Source organism: Cyprinus carpio, chromosome A13 (genome assembly GCF_018340385.1).
Source record: "Cyprinus carpio isolate SPL01 chromosome A13, ASM1834038v1, whole genome shotgun sequence".
Taxonomy (NCBI): domain Eukaryota; kingdom Metazoa; phylum Chordata; class Actinopteri; order Cypriniformes; family Cyprinidae; genus Cyprinus; species Cyprinus carpio.
Window position 1 is genome coordinate 30,004,486 of NC_056584.1, and position 26,288 is coordinate 30,030,773.

Below are 26,288 nucleotides of genomic sequence, written 5' to 3' on the forward strand. Positions count from 1 at the left end.
GGAAGTCAATGGCAACCACCAACTGTTTGATTACTAGTAATCTTCAAAATATCTTCTTTTATGTTCAACATAAGAAAGCAACTCATACAGGTTTGGAATGACATGAGGGTGAGTAAATGATGACAGAATTTTCATTTTTGGGTGAACTATCCCTTTAAGTGTGTGAGCAGATCAAAATTTAAGATGCACTAAGATGCATCAAATTATAATAGCAACTTAATTTTAACGATACATTACTGACAAACCTCTGTTAAATATGCAGTATATACAAATATAAACACACGTTACAAATGACATGATGAAAATTGTAGTAACTTTTAATGACTTTTAGATTATTTTAGATTACTTGAAGTAATTTATCACATGGACTTGAATGTGAATATTGTGCACCATATTGATATATATATATATATATATATATATATATATATATATATATATATATAATATATATATATATATATATAATAATATAAAATAAAAAATGAGGAAAGTGAAAGAAAATATTGATTTAAATGGAAAAATACTAAACATTTAGTGAAAATGATGCTATATGTGTGTTTATACACACACTATATTCAGATGCAAAAACCTCTAAGTCAATCAGATACTTTTTTCTTTTAAATGAGATTAAAATATAAAAAAAGTTATATAAACATTTATAAAAATTGCAAGTTCTATACTGAATAACTTTTTTAAGTCTCAACATTTAGTGAAAATATACTAGAAAACAAACAGCTAAAAAAAAAACATCACAGTTCTACTGGAAAGGCATTGATGTGATACACGTTGAGATAAAGATGGAGACATCTGTGGGAGGGATGTTGAAGTGATGGAGGGAGGGAGAGGGAGGAGAGGGACAGAGTGTATGTTCAACTCTCTCCTTCATTCATTTTTCTCCAGTCCGGGACTGACGTGACTTACGTGTGGCTGCCAGGTGAGTGAAATTTGACTTCTAACTCTTTAGTGCATCTGCTTGGGTTCCTAATGATGTTCTTAAATGTGCTTTATATCTCTCTCCTTCTCTTGTAGTGCATGCTTTATGTCATAATGGGTTTTATGTATTGGTTTATGAATAAATACTGGGATGAGGTGAAATATGTTCTATACAATGATATCTATTTGTATCTCTAATTATGTGTTTCCATATAGAGATGGTGAAATAATAACTTCTTATTCCTTTTTGTTGTTTGGATACTTACAGTATATAATCATGTTGCTATTCATGCACACAAACAGTACACCCTAGTTTTTCCTAATTCTTACTTTTTTGTCCTATTATTATGTTTCCTGTTATCATACCTCTACTAAACTTTTCTTCCATCATCACATGCTGTAATGCAATATGCACAAATCTGTTGGGTGAACCTCACAGAAACCTGTTAAGACCATGTCTGAGTCATATAAATAAAACCAGAAATTTAATATCATTTCATTTTTAGTGTAGGTAAAGTCAAAATACAAAAAATCCCAATGATCTTCAAATAGACTTAATTGTTATTATAAATGTTGTTGCATTATAAATATTGTATAATATTTGTTAAATTTTTCTTTTGATTTTAAAGTTAAATGTGGCCTGGACCCTGTTATGGAGCTATTTAATGTTCTGCTCATTAATTAATTCAATTTGTTTTAAACATTTTCTTTCAAGTATTTGTACTAAATATCCTCAGATAAAGACTCCAGTCATATCAGCAGCTTAATAATAGCTTTTTAAAAAGTTTTATTTCACAAGTAGTGGGTCACCTCATGGAGGCCGTCATTTTGCGATCACATGACCAGCCAAATAGCACTCAGTTTATCTTTGTAACCCACACAGTGCAACTTAAAAATTACTGTTAATTTCATTTTGTAGTTCATTTAGTAACAAGGGCCGCTGTTGTTTTGTATTTCAGAAACCTCACCTGTGTGCAGTCATGATTCGGGTCATCTGTCCCATTTGTGTTCTTCTCTTTGCGCTCCTCTTTGTGTGCATGAATGCACGTCCCGACTCAGCAGGCCGATCAAGGCGTGCTCCTGCTGCCAAAGTGCGACTGGCAGGTATCAGCCACAGAGAAAATGAGGGACGAGTTGAAGTCCTGCACAACGGGACATGGGGCACCGTATGCGATGACGAGGTCGACATTAAACTCGCTAATGTGGTTTGCAGGGAACTTGGTTTCCAAAGTGGCATAACATGGGCACACAGTGCCAAGTATGGAGAAGGAGAAGGTGAGTGAATGTCTGTTAAAATACAAAAAGTCTGTCATTATTTACTAATGTTGTTCCAAACCTGTATGACTTACTTTCTTTGGTAGATGTTTAGCAGAACGTCTGTGCTGCTCTTTCCCATAAATGAAAATGAATGGTAACCAATGGCCATCAAGCTCCAAAAATGAGTTTTTGAGTGAACTGTCCCTTTATGTATTTTAAAGAGTTGCTGTCTGAATAGCCAAGGTTTAAGAGTTTTAATATAATTTTCTCATTTAACTGTGGATTATGTGAAAGACTTGAGCACAATTGTGTATGAAGGCTGTATTAAATAGCTGTTTCTCACTAGTGCAAGTGCACAGAGCTACTGTTCTTTACATTGCCTAAATCGCTCCCTGTAATTTCACTTTAAGGCAGCTATAAAGACAGCCACTAACCCAAAGCATGTATAACACTTAGTTGGCAAGACAACACTGTCATTAAAACTAAAACAAACCCATGAGACAGCTTTACCAGAGCTTTTTTGTAATGCTTTTGATGGTGATGCTTCTTTCCCATATTAACTTATCAGCTTTATACATTTGCATTATGTAGCATTCCTTAAAAATGTGCTTTTATGACATTTATGGAGCTATTGTCAGTCATCCAAAAATTCTGTCATTATTTACTCATACTCATGTCGTGTAGAACACAAAATAAGTTTTAATACTGATTGATGTTTTTAAATTAAATTACAGTGATTTGAGACTGAATATTTTAAACTTAAAAAAGTACCATAAAAGTATTATAAAATTGATCAATGTAAAGTGTGCTGTATTCCAAGTCTTCCAAACCCTTTCAATACCTTTACTGTATGTGATGAACAGACCTAACTGTAACTCATTGATAGTCTTCTCCTTTTTTAAATTTAAAACTATACTTTTAAAAATTGGTGGATTTTGATGTGAGAGGACAACAGGGGATGGACTTTTTCACTGCAGGAAGCGTTTTCATGGATTAATGCCTTAATGATGGATTTGTTTCTTACAAACATGCAGCTTTATCCATTGGGGAGCAAGTGATATAATGCTAAATTTCTTAAAATATGTTCCACTGAATAAACAGACACGTCTACAACTTGCATGGCCTGAGAGTGAATACATTTTCAGCAAATTTTCTTTTTTGGGTGATCAGTTGCTATATACAACTCAAGAACCTGATCAGTCTGAAAGTCATTGAAAAATTGGATGTAAATAATGAGAGAATTTTCATTTTTGGAGTGAACTATCCCTTTAAGACACATATAACTGATGTTTTTATTGTTCCACTGCTTTTGCAAACTATAACATCTGTCACAGGCCCTATTTGGATGGATAATGTGAGGTGTGAAGGAACTGAGAAAACTCTGAAAGACTGCAAGTCGAACGGGTGGGGTGTTCATGACTGCAAACACTCTGAGGATCTCGGGGTGGTCTGTAGTCCAGAGAGAAGGCTAGACCAAGTGCATCCTGGAGTCACCAGAAGAGGGCACACCACCGCTCCCAGACCAAATGGAGTCCCGTCGAACCGTTGGCAGGACATTTACTCCAATTCAAGGACACCTGCACAAGGCAATGGACATTCCCAGGATCATACTAGTTGGGATCAATTCTCCAGACAGCAGTTTCATAATCCGGTAAACAGAGATTGCAGTAGATCTGAAATTCTTTTAATACATACCTGTACATAATACATCTCATCTACATTTTCTTTAAATTTAAATTTTATTAAAAATTAATATAAAATAATTTACATATCTTCATATTGTTCCAAACTTGTATGACTTTCTTTCTACTGTGTATTAACAATGGCCGATTTTATTATTATTTTTTTTTTGGTGAGCAATTTCAATCACAGGTTATGCTCATGAGAAAATGTTTTCAAATCTTCCTCTAGTCTGCCAGTAGGGTGAAGATCGAGGAAGTCCGTCTCAAGCCGATCCTGATGGTCACAAAGAAGCACGCCCTTGTTATGGAGGGTGTGGTGGAAGTAAAGCATGCTGGAAGATGGAGACAGGTGTGTGATAAAGGTTGGAGTCTGAACAGCAGCAGAGTTGTGTGTGGGATGCTCGGCTTTCCTGATGCAGAGCAGCCCAACATGAACACCTACAAGTGAGTCCTGTGCTTCTAATGAAAAATACAACATGAGCACTGGCATTAGTCTCTGAAGTTTTGGAGAGAATTAGTATTAAAACCCAACATTTTGCACTAATTCACTGTTATTGGCTGATGTTGTTTTTGTTTAATTTCATTGTGTTAGTACAGGGCCTCCCAGAGTTTTAACTAACAACATAAAATCCAGTCCAGACTGCAGCTGATTCTGGCCAAAAACTGCCCACTTGGACAGGAAACGACTGTCTGGCTGAAATGTAGCAGAACAGTAGCAAACCAGCTACAGTTTTATTTTTACACACTGTTTATATAAGGTTAAATACATGTTAAATGCTACAGTTCAAAAATTAGGATTTTTAAGATTTTTAAAAATATTTTTGAAAGAACATGCTCAAAAAAGTCTCTTATACTTACTAAAGCTATATTTATTTGATCAAAAATATAGTAAAAACAGCAATATTGTGAAATATTATTGAAATTTAAAATAGCTGTTTTCTATTTTAATATTTTTTAAATGTAATTTATTCCTGTGATGGCAAAGTTGAATTTTCAGCAGGCATTTACTCTAGACTTCAGTGTCACATGATCCTTCAAAATCCTGTCTGTATATTTTTTTCTATTTTATTTTTGTTTGTTTTGGATTTGCTATGTTTGGTGGACCACACAGGGTGTAGTGATGATGATATTCTAGACAAAGTTCATGTCTAAACACTGGAAGATGTTTGTCTCTGCATATAGTGGAAAGTAAAAGATTCAATAATTCTTTTGGTTGGAATAGCACATCTGTTTTCCTTATCTCCATGCAGGCACCTTTCACAAACCTAAACACTTAACCAATGATTAAAAGATCTTTCATACTGATGCTATCTGGACCTCAGTGTTCCTGAAATGAACAGGCTGTTCAGAACTCTTAGGTCTAAGTGAGAAGTCTAATATCCCTGCTGAATGTTATTGGAAAGAGACATCAGTTTAAAACCTTCTAAGTGTCTGTTGTTGGAGAAAGAGTTTCAGGTTTGTTTAATGATTTTATTGACCTTGCCACGCTTGACTTTCTCCTGCCATCTCACAGAATGTTTCCCTGAACAGTGTTTCCAACCAGCCTGTACTGTCACAGTGTTGTCTCACTTGGTCAGCTCTTTAAATTGTGTAAAGAGCAATTTATTGTTGGGAGTTTCTGGATTTTGGGCTATTGTTATTGTTATTTAAAAGGCAGATCATGTTCTGTGCTTTCAGAGCTCTATCTTTGTAATGGGTTTGTGAATAACACTTATGGTGGTGTGAATGCAAGCCTACTGGAGCTTGATGCCTACACATTCTTCTTGCTGTGTTCCATAGACAGGAAATGTGTATTTATAAATCAACCTATTCTAGAGCATAAATACAGGATCAGAGATGCCAAGGTCCAGTCCTTCTCTTTTTAGCAATGTGCATTTCTTAGAGCTATTTTCTGCTTATGTTTGTCATCTTTACCTATGTATGCGTTGACCCATCTACCTACCTAGCATTTCTTTTAACCTACCTAATTATTCACCTGTACAACTACCTACGTACTACCCATATTCAATATCTACCTACCGCCCTATTTTCTTCCCTGTCCTACCTATCTGCCATTCATTTTATCTACCTAACTACTTATGCCCACTTACAGTACCAACCCAGAATCTGCCTAGTTATTTTCTTCCCCTCATACATACCTATCTTTTTACAATCCTATTTATCTACACACTAACCTACTTGGTTAACTACCTATCTGTCTATTTTTATTTTTATTTTCCCACTCATTTACCTACCTACCTTTTTTTTTTTTTTTTTTTTTTTTTTTTTTTTTTTTTTTTACATTTGCACTTACCTGTACCTACCTATCTTTTTACCTACTTAACTAATCTAACAACCAGCCCACCTAGTTACCTATTTAACTACAGGATCTACCTATCTTTCTACCTAGCTACCCATCTTTTTACCATTATGCTTACTGTATGTACTCACCTACCTACTTAGTTTGCTACCTACCTATCTACCTGTTTTTTTTTTTTACCTTTTACCTACCTACTGACCTGCATATCTTTTTAACTTTACTTACCTACCAACCTACCCTTTTTGCCTACCTAATTATTTGCCTGTCTAATAATCTGCCTGCCTTACCAGCCTATGTACAGAATCTAGGAGATACCCTTACTTATTTTCTTCTTATACTACCTACCTAGCATTTACTAACCTACTTATCTGCCTACCCACCTACTAAGTTAACTATCTGTCTACCCATTTACCTACCTGCTTACATATGTTTGCTTATTTATCTGTCTGCCTGCTAGCTAGTTTTACCACCTTGCTACCAAGCCAATTATATATATACGTAACTATCTTTTTAATCACATATCTGTTTTCCTACTTACCTACCTCTGTTTATTTCTACCTACCTACCTAACTACCTACTGATCTGTCTACTTGCCTATCTACTCACCTGTCTGTCTGTAGCACATTTTTATTTCATGAACATGAAACAGCTATGAGCGGGTTCTCTTGGGTTAGTTAATAATTTGGTTTAATTGAAAAGGCTTACTACCTGCTTTTCTCTTTCATTTGTTATTTCCTTTTCATTGTTGCCTCATTTTTGTATTGTCTTATATGAGGCCGCTGTGGTTCAGAGGCATTTTTTGAGTAACCACACTAACAGCACAAACAACTATTTCATTCCCATTGTCTGAATGGGCTTTGGTCATGCTGGCATGTTGACCCATGTGCTCGTTATAAAAAGCACCACCTTAATCTTATGGGTCTGCGGTCCACAGCTTTTTTAGTCGTAGGTTTGTGCTGGAGCATTGTAAGTGTTGTACATGCTTTCTGCTGATGATTCCTCTATGGTCTGTGTCTGCTATAGCAGAACATTATATCCTGTTAAATATTCTTAAGCAATTTTCACTTTTTTGTGCTCTTAAAAAATTCTTACTCAGCAGATAAGACTGTTGACAGGTTAATGTTATCTTTTTTAGGCTTAGTGCCCTTTTCCTTGAGAATCCTAATCTCGAGGTCACAGGAACACCTAAGTGAGCTTTTGTTTATGCATGACTCAAAGACATGCCACAAACAGCAACTTGGAGATGCTGTTTGAACTTAAATTAGAGCTTATAAAGCTAGCTGTGGCTTTCATGGTTTACATACTAGGGAATCTCCATTTGGCTCCTTCTCTTGTGTGAGCATGCCCAGTACCTGACCTCACCATGTCGTACGTGCATTTTGTTAAGTCTCCACAGAGCACAGAGACTTGGCACTAGCGATCGCTCACGCACCCACTCAGTGTCTCAGAGATCGCGAGCCACCCCGCCCTGACACTGCCTCTTCTGGATCCTCCGCTGAAGATGCTGTAATTAAATGTTGGGCCACTGAGAAGATTTCCACGTTTCTGGCGAGTAAGGGAAACACAATTATAGCTGCGCCCTTTGGCTGCTGTGTCAGCAGGACATACTCTGTCTGTGTCAATTCAGGAAATTGAAAGACTTAAGCCACAGTTCAGCCTCAGAGATCCTTAGATGAGCATCTAAAGATATTAAATACAATATTTTAACGAGTCTGATTCTGTCCTTTCAGTCTAAAGCAGTGCCTCAGTCAGACTGTGCACAGAAAGAAAAATCACCTTCTGTATTTATGAAGTTTGTACTGTGATATCTGGCTCAGTGTCATTTAATGGCAGGCTTTAAACTTTGTATTTCAGACCATTGAGTATCACCTTTAGGGGCCAAACACCATAATCAGCAAAATATGTTCAAGTTTAGGGCGTTGTGGTGTGAGAGATTTTTCATTATTTGTATGATTTGTATTGTATTATATCTCATATATTGTACAGTGTGAGACAAAATATTTTTTCTTCTGATCAAAGGCGATGGCCAAATATATGATCAGCAAACAAAACATGAAATAATTGCTTAGACTATTTATGTATCCTACATTTTCATACTTTTTACAGAATTTGCAAAAACTTTACCAAAAAACCTTTGTTTTTTTTCACACATCATGAGTCTCAGAATCTCAAGCATACTTTTTTACAGACACTGTTTTCTCAAGTCCATAACTATTAAATAAAACCGTAAGAAGACTCTTTTATAATATTAACAATATTAACGATGCAAGTTTTCTTTTTTTAAACTTTTTAAAAACTTTGAACAGGCACTATTATTTAAAAAAATATTTAACACACACACACACACACACACACACACACACACACACACACACACACACACACACACACACACACACACACACACACACATATATATATATATATATATTATATATGATATATGTGTGTGTGTATATATATGTATGTATGTATGTATATATAATACATTTTTTAAATATATGTGTGTGTGTGTGTGTGTGTGTATATATATATATATATATATATATATATATGTGTGTGTGTGTGTGTATATATGTGTGTGTTAGAGTGTGTATATATATATAAACACATACATATACAAACATATAAAAATTTCTTTATTAAAAGTGCCTGTTCAAAGTTTTTAAAAAGTTAAAAAAAAGAAAACTTGCATCGTTAATATTGTATTATGTAATGTCTATTGAGATTGGTCCTTCATCTAGGAGATATTTAGTATATATTCAAACTATATCACAGATTAAAGTGCCCAGTTGCTTAATAAATGCTTAAACAGCATGTTTTGTAAGATGTACTGAGAGAGAAAGATTTGTGTGTGTATGTGTATAGACTAATGCTTAAAACAGTGGCATGATTGTTGTCTCCAAACAGACCAACCCTCTCTATCATTAAGTTTTCTTGGTTCAGCAGTAAACCAAGGGTGGAACTTTTGAACTAATTAAATGAGCAGGTGGCTATTTCAGTGCCAGCAACTGTAAGAACAAATGAAAATACAGACTGTTACTGTCTAAAGTATCTCATGTTCAGAGTGACACATTTGATATACAGCATAAATGTACAACTTGATTTATAAATTAAGAATAAAAATAAATAAATAAACTTATTCTATATATCAAATAAATTTATTTGTTTATTTATTGGCATTAATAATAATTTTAAGCAAGGTTGTAGATTTGATTTTGGCTTGGGGACATAACGGCAGACAACAGACATTTAATTTTTTGATCAAAAGTATTGCTAGAGACATTTTAGTAGTCGCTGGATATTGGTTGGGACATGTCATAGCGTCCCTACAAAATGAAGAGGTCAAACAACAGATTAATGAGTTACTCCAAATTTCACACACAAAAAGTTTATGGACATAATTATTATATAAGTTGGACATTGAAGTGAGTTGCTCTTCTGATGAAGATGTCATTTACTTGTTTGCCAGTGTCCCCACTCAGAGAAGATTTTTTGGTCAGATTTTTTATTTTTTTTAAACTGCAGTCCATAACTTTTTTTTGGTTAAAAATGATCCAAAATCAATATTTGAGCAAGTACATGACCAGCCAGTGTTCAAAACTATCGGCTTACTGTAGTCCGATTCACAACGGTTAGCTTATAATAATGTTTTCTAATTGAAGTGGTCCAGGTAGGTTTTATTTTAAGGCTGGAGTTCTGTAGCTTTAAACTTGAGTTATTGTTACTACGCTACAGAGTGTCATATGGTAGAAACATCCAAGATATTTTATGAGGTCATTAAACTGGAGATTCCACGCAGCATTTGAATTTAGTTTCTTTTCTGTTGATTGATGTTCTCATTTGCTATTCATTTGTTAAGACTGCTCCATCAGGAGAATATTTTGAAAGTTTCCTATTTTGAAAGTCCATTTAAGTAGACATTTGATAAACTATTTTGTAAGTGCAGTCAAAAAAAACTAATTCAGCAAAATCTAGAGTCTATCAAACACACATCCAGTGGGTTACCAGGCCAAATCTTTCATAACTACCACATTTAGTTGGACAGACGTTGATGATGACAGTGATGATACAGTGTGTCACTGTGATGACGGGTGCATTATAGAGGGTAGGTGTTCTTGGGTGGACCTTTCTTTCTCTGTCTCTCTGTTATTTTGAGTATAAGTTTGTCTCAGATTGTTTTTTGGGAAGTCTTGCTGTGCCTGTTGCTCTGGAATGCCAGTATGCCAGTGGAAATATCTGTTTATAGAATGTACATATTTGAAAGCCAGTTTAGTGGTAGATTAACTTAGAAAAGATGTGTGTGTTCTTTGATGTCTAAGTCTGTGGGACATACATTTTTATTATTATATAACTGCTATGTAAATTAATGAAACTTTTAGTTTGGAGTGCTGACTGTTGCATTTTCTTAAAAAAGACACAAATGGTAATGAAGATCTGGTACAGTGAGTTTTTACTGTAATTGCCTGCTAATGACAAAACCTCACGTGGCCTATGGCTTTCTGTAAATTTAGACTGTTTTATTACCAGTCAGTGTAATATTGTTATTTTTGCTGGTTAGTCTGGGGGAACAGCACCATAAAATGCACATTCTTTCCCAGTTTTTTTCCCAACTTTTAAAATGTTCTGGTTTTTTTTCATTTACAGAAAAATATGGGATAAGAAAGTCAAGGATTCAACAACCAGGTGAATTCAGTTGACTCTTCTTTGGCAAATATCTAAATGCATATTAAAACATTTTTCTTTACCATCCATCAGAACATCTTCTTGTACTCTAATTTAACTCTTAATGTAGTATTGCTCTTGTGACCTGTAATGTCTCCTAGATTGAGTCAGATGACCAAGAAGAAGGGATTCTGGGTTGAGAAAGTTCATTGTCTGGGCACAGAGCCCAGCTTGGGGGAGTGCCATGCCCAGCTGTCAATCCCTCAGAGCCCCGCCCCCTGTAAGAACGGACGCCATGCAGTGGCCCGCTGTGTTCCCGGACCACAGTTTGCTCATATGTCCTCTGGCAGACCCCAAGTACCTCACCCTGCAAAGGTAATCCTAAAAACATTTGGTTATTTTTGGATGAACTGGCTATTATTATGGGTGGATTTGAACATTTAGTGTGCAATGAACTGATTGTTATTATTAAGGGTGGATTTGACTGTTTATTGTATAATGCTATCTATCTATCTATCTATCTATCTATCTATCTATCTATCTATCTATCTATCTATCTATCTATCTATCTATCTATCTATCTATCTATCTATCTATCTATCTATCTATCTACACTGTATATATATACACACACACACACATGTATAATATATTTTTGAAGTGGTCAAATGATATTGGTGAAAAGAACATTATTTTGTGTATTTGGTGTAATTCATGGTGTATGCGGTTTAAGGTTCAAAAAACACATTATTTTCCATATAATGTACATTACTGTTTCTCCTCTATGCCCTGCCTTTCTGAAATGCATTGATTTTTTAAAAAGTCCATCGTTCTGAAAAAGTGAGGTGTGCTCTGATTTGTCAGCTATCTAGTGCGATGTGATTGGCTGAATGCCTCAAACGTGTGACGGAAATGTTACGCCCCTTTACATACTATGCCGTCTCCCAGGCCAGCAGCACGAGACTCAGTCCAGCTGCTCTGCTCGTGCACATTCCATCATCAGTTCTCTTTTAGCAGTTCAGTCAATGTACTGTTAGGAATAACTGAATAACTCGGGAAATTGGTTTATTTCAGTCAGAGAGAGTGTAAGGCACATTTATAAACCGAATAATTTAAGTAATTTGTGGATTAGTGCATACTGGAGACGCAAACAGTTTCAAACGATTCAGTTCAATTTGGTGAACTGGTTTTACCGGTTCACTAAAAAGATCCGGTTATATAGAAAGATTCGTTTATGATTCGACATCACTAGACGAGACAAAACCAATAAAACCCATTACAAACGAGGCATTTGTTGCATCCAGTGGGGACATTATTACTGATTATAATGACTTATACTGTCTTTTTACGCGTTGCGTATCGCGCCGTGTAAACATAAAGCCATGTCTGCATTTGTGATCTGAGAAACAACAAGCCTACTCTACTGCTCAAAACTTGCGTTTGAATCATCATTGGCAAATTATTTAAATATAAAAAATGTACTTACAGACTGAGAGTCAGAAGTGCCAGACTGTCCTTGCAAAGTTTGAACTGCCCAACTTAATAGAAACAGCCGTTGTGCCACAGACACATTGCAGGCTACTGGTTCAGGAAACAGTCCTCATCCTCCATAAAACGCGCAGCACACATCTGAATATTTGGGTTGGACTGTTCTGGAACAGTGTTGAAATACAACTTAACCACTGATTTCTAGTCATGTCCTCTTTTGGAAGGCCAAACAAAGTATTTTCGCTTTCACAACGAAACACACAGTGACTCCTCAACATGACAGCTGCGCCAACAGAGAGAATAAAAGTTATGCCTTCTTTCTTTGCATGTGCATTTGTGCGGCGTTATGCAAATCTTCCCACATGGTGACATAGAGATGTGGGGGTGTGTTTAAACGAGCCTTTTAGGGGGGTGTGGTTTACTTTTAACTTTTATAAAGAATATCTCTTTGGATTTGGGACTTTAGTCTTCGCAACTTTACAGATCTTCTTAAAAAACAAAAACACTTAAAAATAAAAATAAAAATTAAAAATTAAAAAATCATCATATTACCCCTTTAAATGTTTATAAAATACAGTAGTATAATTATAGATAACTTAAAACAATGGAATGAAAAACACTATAATTGTAGTTATATCGTTTATATACATATAAAAAAACAATATAATTAGTATAATCTAATTTTACCCTCATTATGCTGTTATTAGAATTAAAATATCATGCTTTCAAAAAAGCTTTAAAGAAAAAATGTTCTTGGCACATAACATGCCAGTACAACTATAAATAATGTGGTGAGGCACAATAATTTTTGCCTTTTTGCACTGATCTTCAATGCTATAATGTTCATCCCTGATGTTTTGAATGTAATGGAACTGGCATATACTGTACACTATCTCTAATAATTTTATTTAGCAAGAGTGTAAAAACGTTTAAATTAAAAAAAAACAATTCATCAACAAACAAAAAAAAAAACTTATAAAAATTTTATTCATCAAAGAATCCTGAAAAAATGTATCATGGTTTCCATGAAATTCCACATTGGTGACAATAATAAGAAATGTTTCATGGGCAACAAATCAGACACTGAAATCTAGGGTAATAATGCTGAAAAATCAGCTTTGCCACTTTATTAAATAACATTTTACAATATACTAAAATAGAAAACCTACTTTTAGGGGGTTAAAATAATGTAGGCTTGGTACTTTGCAAAGCTGCAACCACATATTTAGGGTTGGGGCTAATGTTACATTAGAGTCAGCCTATATATATAAAAAAAAAAAAACCCACCACTAATTGTTGACCACTAATCTGAAGATTGGGAAAGACGTTAACCTCAATGGTGCTCCCCAAATTTCTGTTGTGGTTATAACCCTGGTGCTTTGGGCCGGAGTTGGAAAAATATGATTTCTTGAAAGTAACCTTGTCAGTCTTTTTTCTCCTTTCATAGCTGTCAGTGCGTCTGAAGGCTGGACCACGTCTGGGAGAAGGAAGAGTCGAGGTTCTCCGTGAGGGAAAGTGGGGAACTGTGGTTGACCACCGGTGGGACCGGATCTCAGCCAGTGTGGTGTGCAGAGAGCTGGGCTTCGGCTCTGCCAAAGAGGCTCTTACCGGAGCATACATGGGTCAAGGTGAGAATTAGTTTAAGCTTGAAGGATCTCAGTAGGATCAACACGAGGGCAAGTAAAAGACAGAATTTTCATTTTTTGATGACCTGTTCCTTTAATCTGCTTTGTCAATGTGGTGTTTATAGGAAGAAGGTGATTCAGAACTACGAACATGATTATGATCATACTGAGTCTGCCACATGATTCCACAGTAGTCTGAGTCTGAGTTTAATTTGTAAGCTGTGCTCATCTGTGGGATACGCCTGTCTGCAGCTGAATTTGAAAGCAGTCAGAGATTATGTTTTACATTATGCGATATCACACTCTTCAGGTGCAAAACATGAATTCGATGTCAGTGATGATGCTTTAAACCGAGGAGCTTTCACTGAACTTTCAGTGGCTCAGATCCACACTGCATGTGAGTTTACTTTGGCTGAGTGAGAAAAAGCACACTGGTGATCTGTATTCCAAGAGGCATCGGTCCACTCTGACAAGGTGGGGTAATTGCTCTGCCAAAGAGAAGTGATGACAGTAGCTATTTATTGAAGACTTCACAATATCACTTTGATGAAAAACAGAACTGCAATGTTGTTTAAAGAAAGGAAGTGAAAAGAGGTTTGACTCATAGATGATGTTTTATCAGGTGCCACTGTTCAAAGAAGTGGAAGAATGAAATGTTGATTTATGGATAATGATGATTTTAGGTGTCTGTTATTTTGAAATTATTTTGCACCAGTAGTGACCCATATAAGAGTCCAGACACTTGAAATGAACCTGTGTAAGGTTGACGCATGCAATAATCCAGTCAAGGTCTCAGTTTAACACTCATCAATTGTCAAATATTGTAAATGCAAACAGGCTTTGATGTGTTACTTGCCTGTTGGCTGAGCATTTTATTAGAAATGACACTTTTAAAATTCAACTAGTTTAAAGCAACCAGAGAACCTGTTAGTTTGAACAACTTTTAAAGAGATAGTTCACCCAAGAATGAAAATTACCCCATGATTTACTCACCCTCAAGCCATCCTAGGTGTAAATGACTTTCTTCTTTCAGACGAATACAATCAGAGTTAATTAAAAAAATGTCCTGGCTCTTCCTAGCCTATAATTGCAGTGAATGGGTGTCGAAATTTTGAAGCCCCCAAAAATGCATCTACCTATGGTAAAAAGTGCTCCACACGGCTCCGGGGGGTTAATAATAGTCTTCTGAAGTAAGAAAAATATCCATATTTAAAACTTTATAAACTGTAATCTCTAGCTTCCGCTAACTTTCATATGCGCATTCACAAGAGAGTGATGTTCATGCGGATGACGCAGTACATAAGCACAGGGGTGATTCTAGGATTTTCATTTTAGGGGGGCTCAGCCCCTAGTGAGGGTACAATAATAGCCTAACAAAATAAATAAAAATGTATTATGTTTAAATGTGTGTTCTCACAATAAATAGTGTGTGTATATATATATATATATATTTATATATATATATATATATATTATATATATATATATATATATATATATATATATAAATAAGAAATGTTTGATTAATAGGGGTCGTATACTAAACTTATTGCAGTATTCCACTGTATAGCATAGATAGGTATAGATAACAGATAACATTTGAGTACTGAATAAGCCAAATTCAAGTCTTCATGATCTCACACACACACAACCTGTTTACTGTACAAACACAACATTTTACTGCTTGCATTTCTAGTACAACCCTCTTTCCTTAGCTTAAGTGTGCAAACCTCTTTGCCACATGCACTGGAATGTATTATATTTGAAAGTTACATTTTGAAATGCTAATGGCAACATGATCGTTTTATAAAGTATGCGTTTATATGTGCTTAATAAACACCTGAGGAAAGAAGATGTGTTAACAAGAGAAAACAACAAGTGAAAACTTGGGGAACTGATTATTGCTCCCCCATGATATTTTGTAAACTAGATTTACTAGATTTATGACAAAGAACTGCACAGATGCAGATATTATAACAATCTATTGATTAACACACACCTTGTCGCGGTGTGCGGTCTGCGGATTGAAAAAGAATGCTATAGCCCCCCTAAAAATGGCCTAGCGATGCCCATGCATAAGCGTGACTCCACTCCATTTTTTTTTATTCAGCCATTTGGATGTAGAAGTAGCAGGAAAAGAGATCGAAATGTATGATTTCTGTACGTCCGTAGCGTTGAGATCTTTAGGCGTATTTATTGATGTGTATAATTTTCCTAGTGCAGCCGAGGCCACAAAAACATATAGTAAGTGAAAAGAGAGACACAAATTAGCGTTTCAATGACAGAACAGAGCTGGACAGTTTGGGACAGGCGGTAAAAATAGGAAATCTGTTGAGATGGGTTACATGTACCAGACTGTGGTAACCACATTTAGAAATGATCCTGAATAATGGTGTTGGTAAAAGTGTTCATTGCACTGCCTGATTTTCCAGACATTAAATATAACCTAAAGTGATATTTCATCCAAAACTGAAGCCTCATGGTGTTCCAAACCTTCTTTCTTTCTTCTATGGAACATAAATTAAGAAATTTAAAAGAAAGTTGGGGTCCAAACAATATGGATACCAATGGACTTTTAGTTTAAAGAAAATGTTTTTCAAAATATCTTAATCTATGTTCCACAGAAGAAAGAAAGACATACAGTTTTGAAAATGTCTGAAAATTCTGTCATTATCTCTTTGGTGTGCTTAGTAGTGGAAAAACGAACTAGAAAGACCGATTGTCATTGTGACTGTATTGTGGATCACATTCTCTCAGTGGATTTTATTTGATTTTTTCCCCCCCAAAATGGTTTTATCCAGTTTGATCATGGAATTAGCATGAACTGTACATGATAAAGTAGATCTTTTAAAGCCAATGCAGCATGAAGCAACACATTCTGTTGAGAAATTCTGATGCCTGACCTCCCAGTAAGATGAAAGTAAACCTATCTTTCCTGAAGTTCCTAAATGAATTCATGTCTTGAGATTTGTTTGAATGCTGTATCAGCCGGTTTTACTTCAGATAGACACTGTAGGTGAGGAATTTCAAGTCACATTCACACTTTGCAGGCGAAACGTATAAGCATATAAGCTTTATTTTTGTATGCATTACACACTGATGCTGACATATCACTTGGCTAAGAGAAATATTTCCTATATAGCAATTTAATCTGCTCCTAAAATAGGGATTATAGTCATCCTATGAAAGGAAAACACCATTAGTGCAGAATATATATATGTTGTTTTATTTTAGGGAGAAAAAAAATTGCAATTTTCTGTAAATCATACTCTAGTGAAACTGTTCACTGCAGTCGGTCACTACTTAGTCTTTGCTTTTAGTTTCCTGTTATTTACTTGCCTTTTTGAGCATATGCTGTTTTTTATACTGAGATTTATATAATTTTTTTTCTTTTATGGTATTAATATTTTTTTTTCAGCTAAAATGCATCAGTTGATCAAAAGTTACGGTAAACAATATATATATATATATATATATATATTATATAGATATATAATATATATATATATATAATATATTATGAGAGAGTATAATTATATAATTATGAGAGTAATTATATAGTTATAATTATATAATTTTATATATATATATATATATATATATATATATATATATATCTATATATATATATATATATATATATATATATATATATATATATAAAATGTATATAAAATGACAGTCAACACTAACATTTATAAGTTTTTTTTTTTTTTTTTTTTTTTTTTTTTTTTTTGTGAGTCTTAAGTTTCATGTTTAACCCCTAATCTTTGATTTCATCATGTAATATTCTCTGTGATGGAACATTTCCATACTAACCCTCAGGGCAATTTGCTTCCCAGAAGCGAGTGGCTGTGTTTGCTTTTGGGGTCTATTATTTTTGTTTCAAAACTAAACAGCTGGTCATGATTTTGTTTTTCTTTGGAAGAAATGGGGCTTTTTGAACATAGGCAAGTGCAGTGCAGTAGCACTTAACCACTGTTTTTCCACAATGCAGCTTTCTGTTTCATTTACCCAGAATTTCCCCTGCATGTTTTTCTGAAATGGGGAACAACTATATAATTACTCTCATAGTAATGATCCTGTGGTATATTTATACAGAGTAGTGGATTTCACATTCTTATGAGATTCAAATTTGAAGTTTTAGCACAATGCTCATGTTAGGCTCAGATTTAGTGGCCACCTCAGGCTAAAATGACCAATGATTTTATATCACAGTAAACAAGAGAGAAATGAACTGTGACATCTGATATGCAGTCAAGCTCTTTTATATCCATAGAATTTCAAGAATGTGATGATAATGATTTCACAAAATAAAAGCACTCCTCTGAATATGATCTGACTCATGTGTGGCCTTCTGGTGAATGATGAGGAATTCTGCTTTAACACTAAACTGCTTTAACACTAAAAAAGAGAGCAGTCACTGGGGTGAAGAAACAAAAGCTAAAAGGTACATCGTTGGAACACATTAACCCCTAAATGGTACATTTCAATATTTTAGTATATTAGGAGTGCTGGGTCCAAAAATTAAGGACTTGTAATTGATTATATTACATATACTGCTAAATTTGTATAAATACTCAGATTACAGTTACTTTTTTATTTTATAGATTACGTTATTATATATTATTCACACTATATTGGTAAATTATTCAGAATTTGATTTGCCCTAATTCTTCTTTTCTCTCTCTCTCTCTTAAATTTTATTTTCTAAAATTCTTCTGCTTTTATACGTTTGGAAAGACTTCTAGCTTTTCATCAACTCGCAAACCCCCTGTAGTTCATTCATAAACCCCAGTTTGGGAAACCCTGGCATAATGTAATGTTTAATACACTTCACAATGTTGATAAGAAAGAATGGAATATATTTTAGGTCAAAATTAATCTAAAAGTAATCAAACAGTAGTCTGAAAACATTGCCTAATGTGTGTAATCCAATAGACAATAGAAAATACAAGCTATAATTTCTGTCATTTAATTTGTAATCAGTAATGGACTACAATTTGTAAGTAATATAAACAGCACTACATATTAGTACCTTAGCACCTGAAGTATACACATTAGTACCATTTGAAAGCTACCGCCCCAATGTCAGTTTTGTACCCTTTATCTGAGAGTGTTCACATCATTTAGAATGTTCCATAATGATAAATTATTAAATTACACAGTAATGTGATTGAGTTATGGAGTGGAAACAGACAGATCCTCTATAGATTTACATCATTAAAGAATGAGATTTAGTCTGCAAAAATGGTGGACAGCGTTTTTATTTTTTATTTTTTTAGGGGAATGTTCAGGAAAGGGTCAGTTAGAAAGTAACTCAAACAGGCCAAGTGTTTTTCATTTTGTTTTATATTTAAGACTTTTAACTTGTGAAGCCATATGAAGACATTTACTGTTTGTTTATTTGTTTGTTTTACAGGGACGGGGCCCATCCACATGAACTCAGTGCAGTGCACTGGCACAGAGCGCTCTATTTTGGATTGTTACTTCCAGGAAGTCCCTCCCTGGACATTCAAACACAGCCAGGATGCTTCTGTCAAATGTTATGTTCCTAAGACAGGCGTAGAAACTATGGTGAGCAAAATGATTACTCATGATGTTTACTCTGATATGATTCTACATGCTGTGAAAAATATGATCATTCATGCTATCTGTACAGTAGCCCTGCAGAATATTTGGACATTTAAGCCACACTTAAAAAGTCTTTGTATTATGTGATGCATTATTTTTTTGATAAATATACAGGCAGATGTCTTAGCATTAAATTAAATTTATTTTAAATAAATATGCAGATTTTTAATGTCTTTTCCTTTAGTGCATTATATTAGATTTTTTTTTAAATAAATAGACAGACTTAAAATGTTTTTTTGTTAAATGATGCATTATATGGAAATTATTTAGAATATATATACAGGATTATAATGTATTTGCTTTATATTATGCATTATATTGCATTTATTAAAAATAAATATAGATATTTAAAATGGCTTGAATTTAGTACATTATATGGCATTTATTTAAAGTAAATATACAAGACTTAAATGTCTTTGCATTATATAGTATAATGCATTATTTCCTGTGTGATAGTCTGTCATTAAAGTTTTTGTATTTTTGGAGACTTTGTGTGCCTACTTTTTTCTGTATTCATTACAATGTATTATATTGAAGTTATTTTTTAATAATTGCTGGACCTCAATTATGATAAGTCGAGTCACCCGAAATTCACTGTTAGTCACGGCCTCTTGGAGATTATTGCTTTATTTTTTTATATGGAATTTATTTTATATATGCACACTTAATCCATCAAACATCACTTTAAAACTAGTTTGTTAAACTTAATTACAAAAAATTAAAAAAAAGGCTGAAAGTAAGTTAAAGCTCTAGCATCATTGTTTACAGATTATTCAAAGTAGTGACGTTTAGACATTTTTTCAAATGTGAGTTAAGTGGCCAAAAGTGTTTAAATACTGTATGTGTAGTTTTGATGTCTGTAAGTGTGTTTGCATTTTAGGTGCGTTTGGCGGGGGGCAGGGAGCCGGCTGAGGGTCGTGTGGAAGTGCTCATGGAAGTGGGGGGCAGAAAGCGTTGGGGGACGATTTGCAGTGAGAACTGGGGAATAAATGAAGCAATGGTGGTATGCAGACAGCTGGGCTTTGGTTTCGCCGCACATGCCCATCAGGTGAGACTGCCGAAGAATGTAGTGTTTTCCATTAATATCGCTCTGAATATGTCTCTTGTCTCGTTTTCTTTGGTTGCCTCAGTCTGTGTGCATTTGAGAGCTCATGTTTAGGGGGCAGGATATTTCTAGGCAACGTCGGTGTTATACAGTAGTTGTTTTGTGGAGGTGAAAAGGTGGGACAAGTTAACGGTAAACAGTGTATTTTCAGACAGAATTGTACATACTTCAACTTTTTCAAGCAATACTTGAGAACAGGAATCAAGTTGGTTATACCTTCAGGGCACAGTGCTTACCTTAATTCTGTCTCTGTACCGCATGTGCAGTGCTGTACTGCTTATGAGGTAAATCTCATAAAGAAATCATCATACTTTTCATAGAGGAAATTAAGCCTGTTTATTTTTAGCACTGATATTCATTAAACTTAATGTGGAAAAAATATAACAAAAATGGAATGGAATCACATAATCTGCATAGATTCATATATCATAAATAAAATATTATAGAAGTAATAATAAATATAAATAATATATTCAGTACAAATTCAGTTCCGTTTTTTTAATGAGAATTGGAAAATTGTGTTTTATTGTGTCTCTCTCTCTCTCTCTCTCACACACACACACACACACACACACACACACACACACACACACACACACACACACACACATAAAAATACACACAATCATTTATCAACTTCCTAAAAAGTATTTCATGTCAAATACCCTATTAGTAAAAACTATACTATGCTATACTGTACTGTACTATGTTATACTATACTACTACTATTATTACTATACAATACATAAATCTGTATATTACTACTTCATATGGAGACAAATAAGATGTGGCCTTCCTGTGTATAGGACACATATTACTGGCCAGGTGCCGCTGCGGCAGAAGAAGTGTTGTTGAGTGGGACTCACTGTGTGGGAACGGAAATGTCCATCCAGCAGTGCCGTCGAAATAGTTACATCCACTGCCCTCGAGGAGGCGGAGCAAAAGCAGCGGGCGTCACCTGTTCTGAAAGTAAGTGATTGGAATGACAAAATCTAATGCACATTATAATTTTATCTGCACTGAATACTCCAAATGAATGAATCAACATCCTGTTTTAGCGGCACCTGACCTGGTTTTGGATACACAGCTTGTGCAGGAGAGCGCTTACCTGGAAGACAGGCCTCTGCACCTGCTCACCTGTGCGCATGAGGAGAACTGTCTCTCCTCTTCTGCCAACCGTATGCAGTGGCCGTACGGGCACCGCCGTCTTCTGCGTTTCTCCTCCCGTATCATGAACTTGGGTAGAGCTGACTTCCGTCCACGAGCCTCAAGAGAGTCCTGGACCTGGCACCAGTGCCACAGGTGAGGCTTTTCTTCTTTCTTCTGTTTTGATGTGTTTACAGAATTAAACAGTAGCCTTAGCGGCTAGACAAATATTGTATAGTTTAGTCCACTTGTTTTATAAAAAGTGCACTCAACTAGTGCTGTGCAGTGAGTATTTAAATTAAGTTTTGGATATATATAAAATATTATTGTTGATGTTGTAGTTGTTTTTAGTATTTTTAGATTATATATATATATATATCTTTCCTGTTTATTCATTTAAATCCATTTTGTAATTACTTTTTTCTGTTTATGATTATTTTATATATATCAAGACATTCGGTGTAGTCAAGTGCACTTTCAGGGTTTTAAACATACAATTCAGATTATTATTATTATTATTATTATTATTATTATTATTATTATTATTATTATCATCATCATCGTTGTTGTTGTTGTTGTTAATATTTTATAATATTATATTTTTTCTTTTTTATTTCTTAATTATTAATTTAAATACATTTTTAACAGCTTTTACTAATTTTTGTATTATTATTTGTATATATATCCAGACATATGTTGTAGTACAGCGCACATTCAGTAAGCGAGACAATTCGATGATGGTCAGATCAGATCTCCATGTGGAGCACCAGCTGTTGTCAGACTGCTCGTGCATTCAAAAATCTCATTAGATTATTATTAAAATTAATGGCAAAATGGATGTTTGGAAATGTAAACTGATATTTTCTACTGACACACTACAGCAAAAGATAGAAATAACTGGCCGAACACCATTCTTTGGGGTGATAACACTAACGTGCCTAAGACTTTTGCACAGTAGTGTATGACACTCAATTTTTGCTAGGATAGTATTTGTGGTTACATTACATTTCTGTTTAGTCAGTAATTTCAGCTTGCAATGAAAGGAATGCACACTCATGTTTCTAAAACTGTTCATGGGTGGTCAGCAAGCTTGCCATCATCTTCTAGATTAATTAGCTGCATTGAGCACCTCCCCTGCCTTTACATGTGCTCTGAAAATAATTGCAAACCCATTCTGTGGGAACAAGGCACTCTCTTGTGGAGGAGTTGTGGGTTTTGCGTGTTAACAGGCCAATCCTGTTTTATTAATCTTTTAAAACAACACCAGCAAAGTTGGCGTTTGAAAGCCATCTTTTCAGACAAGCCAAATAAACAGCTCTGCAAGTGTAACCCCGTCAGCATAACAACTTCCTGGAAAGGGTGATGCCATAGCAGCCAACACCTTCATGTAGGAGCAGTGAGGTCATTAGGCAGTGGTCCATAGTGAACCTTTGTTCTTCCCATGTTCACTAGGCAGCATGAAATATAAGTCAACTTGATTTTTACATATTGGAATAAAGTTGGTGCAAAACTGCTGCCATGACTTTAGGGTGTTGTAGGTGGCTGCCAGCAGTGCTGGGTAGATTATGTACAAATTGTAGTCTGTTACTGATTTTGTAGTAACAAAACCCAACTTGTTTTTATATTTAAATGGGATTATTGTTGTTAAAAAAAGAATAGTAGTAATGATTCTTGCCTTGGTAATCACCACTGAATTCTGATTCTGCCGTCATTTATTGACATGAATATTTTTGATTCAGGCATTATCACAGCATTGAAGTGTTCACACATTATGACCTCCTCACACTCAACGGAAGCCGAGTGGCCGAAGGACACAAAGCCAGTTTCTGTCTGGAAGACACCTACTGCCCTGATGGTAAAAGTCTAGTTGTGTTACATGACATAAATCTTACATGAATGCTATTTGGTTTATATAGAAGCCTGTTTCTGCCATTCAATAATAATAATAAAAAAAGGTAACTGCAAAAGTCAGAATTGCAAGATGTAAATCGGAATTGCAAGAAAAAAAAATCAGAATGTGAGATAAAAAGTCGCAATTACCTTTTTTCATTTTTTATTCAGTAGCGGAAACTTTTATTCAGGGGCTTTCAAAATTTACGAGTGCAACTACACATAACTGTTTTATTTTTTCTTCAGGACTTCACAAACGCTTTTCATGTTACAATTACGGAGATCAAGGCATTACGGTGGGTTGCTGGGACACTTACCGCCACGATATCGACTGCCAGTGGATAGACATCACTGATGTCAGACCTGGAGACTACATCATGCAGGTGAAATGATTCAGAACATCTGACCCATTGAAGATGGCAGTCATAGCACAAAACTTTTTTCACTATTCCTTGAAGAGTAGATTTTCTTTTCAGGATGCAGTTTAGCCACTTTTTCTCTGTCATTAACTTTGGAACATGTTAATCATCCAAATCACTGCGGGCACTGTGAGCACTTCCATAGCTGAGCTTCACATGCAGAACCAGCCAATCAAGAGTCATTTTATGCATCCCAGTCATAAAATATAGGTTGATGTGAAGCTCTGTTTTAATTACAGTGTACCTTTGTGCCTTGACCATTTTCAAGATTTATTTGCTTGAAATGTCGCCATGATAGATTTGCATGTATTTTAAGCACGTTTGGCAGATGCTAATTACAAACCGGCATTGGGCTGCAGCTATGTATGGCACAGCGACGAGCCATGGTGATACTCAAACATCAGAGCTCCCATCTCCATGTTGAGTGATGCCAGCTATCCTATGCCAACCTATCCGAGCAAAGACGCTGCATAAATGAAGCATCTATTGATGATCCAGGCAAACCTGTTGCTTTTTCCTTGAGTTGCTTGTCTTTAATTCTACACCCAAAATAACCCAATGTTAAGCATTCCCTGCTGGAGGAGCAAGGCGTGCTATATTCCCCTCTATTAGACATGGTCAATTAGGTTCAGAGGATTTTACGCCCGCCTGTTTTACAGGCACTTTTTCACTCGAACATATGGTCAGACAGACACAGATCTCCACAGTCCAGAGTTAAAGTTGCACTCTGTCATTAAAAGCGCAAAAAAAAAAAAAAAAAAAAAAAAAAAAAGATAAGTGAGACTTGCATTTGAATGTGCTCACAAAATAATTACCTTCGGCTACTAAGAAAAATATTTCCACAGTAATGGCAAAAATAAAATAAACTGTTGTTTCAGCATTTAAAATGTTCTTAAGCCTAGTAGGCATAATCACATAAAATTTCCATAGAATAACATAGCCCAAAGAAGCTCGTTTGACCTCATACCCTGCTTAAACAGCATGTTTTCATACTAATAAATTATTATATTGTGACTATATAAGAGTATTTTGGGAGCCTGACTTGGTGGATCCAATTTGCAAAGTGGTTTGATGAGCAATCTGGTTGCATAACATTTCCTTACAAGCTCCACATCCTTGTTGGTTCTGCATGTCTGCAACTGTGAAACTTTTACAATGCCATGATTAAATGACAGCAATATCTATATTTAATGCTGTTCACCCATTCTATATATTAATATAATATAATATAATATAATATAATATAATATAATATAATATAATATAATATAATAGTAAATTATTATATTAAAAAATAGTAAATTAGTATTATAGTATATGTTTAGTATTATAGTAAATTTTTAAATTAAATTATTGTACTGTATTATATTACTTTTAATACTGTATTATATTACTTTTAATATATATTATATATATATATATATTTAAAACCCATTAGTAATTCCTAAAGGGGAACCCATGGTGAATTATCCTTGCCCTACAAATTGATCTCATTACTGAACAGCTCTTTTCATTCTTCTGTGTGTTTTGTCAGGTTGAAGTAAATCCGTCCCTGGATATGGCTGAATCAGATTTTATGAACAACGTCATGCGTTGTCGATGTAAATATGATGGACACAGAGTGTTTATGTATGGCTGTCATGCAGGTATGATCCCCATAGCAATGAATGAACAATGACATATGTATGTATGCTAGTGTCTAAATTCTGATACACTTTCTCAGGTGATTCCTACAGTGCTGAAACTGAGGATTTATTCGAACATCAGCGTCAGATCAGCAATAACTTCATTTGAGCCTGCTAAAGAGAGGTGAGAGGAGAGGATGTTCATTAATGGGTCCCGGAAATGCAGATAATAACCTGGGTGAAAGAGAAGGAGATTTTCTCAGCTGATCTCAGAAGAGTCTACCAGTAGCACCACTGAGTGGACAAGATATGCTACATCTCTAAACAATTTTTATTATGGAATTTAATTAAGTCTAGCAGATGTTTGGAAATCAAATAAAAGAATATCATTTAGAGGGTTAGTTCACCCAAAAATTTGATTCGGTCATGATTTTTTTTCTTAGTATTTTATATTTGACTTTTCGTTTTTGAATTGCATACTGGTTTTTCTTTTCCACTCATTTGCAATGAATATAGA

The 26,288-nt window shown here is 34.8% G+C and overlaps 1 protein-coding gene across 1 annotated transcript; it reads left to right on the top strand.

Annotated features, from left to right (window-relative positions):
• Window positions 1-837: 837 nt before the first annotated feature.
• Window positions 838-26,288, top strand: LOC109102608 (lysyl oxidase homolog 4-like). The gene is made up of 15 exons (XM_042769596.1): window positions 838-937; window positions 1,896-2,211; window positions 3,528-3,844; window positions 4,105-4,319; window positions 10,822-10,860; window positions 11,001-11,214; window positions 13,775-13,955; window positions 19,375-19,529; window positions 20,467-20,634; window positions 21,498-21,660; window positions 21,750-21,993; window positions 23,577-23,692; window positions 23,974-24,110; window positions 25,681-25,792; window positions 25,870-26,288. The coding sequence occupies exons 2-15, from the start codon at window positions 1,917-1,919 to the stop codon at window positions 25,938-25,940; spliced, it is 2,427 nt and encodes an 808-aa protein (XP_042625530.1). The 5' UTR covers window positions 838-937; window positions 1,896-1,916; the 3' UTR covers window positions 25,941-26,288.

Coding starts and splice junctions, on each gene's coding strand:
- LOC109102608 (XM_042769596.1), top strand. CDS start 1,917: ATGATTCGGGTCATCTGTCCCATTTGTGTTCTTCTCTTTGCGCTCCTC. Junction 19,530..20,466: donor AGACAGGCGTAGAAACTATG/GTGAGCAAAATG, acceptor TTTGCATTTTAG/GTGCGTTTGGCGGGGGGCAG. Junction 24,111..25,680: donor CTGGAGACTACATCATGCAG/GTGAAATGATTC, acceptor GTGTTTTGTCAG/GTTGAAGTAAATCCGTCCCT.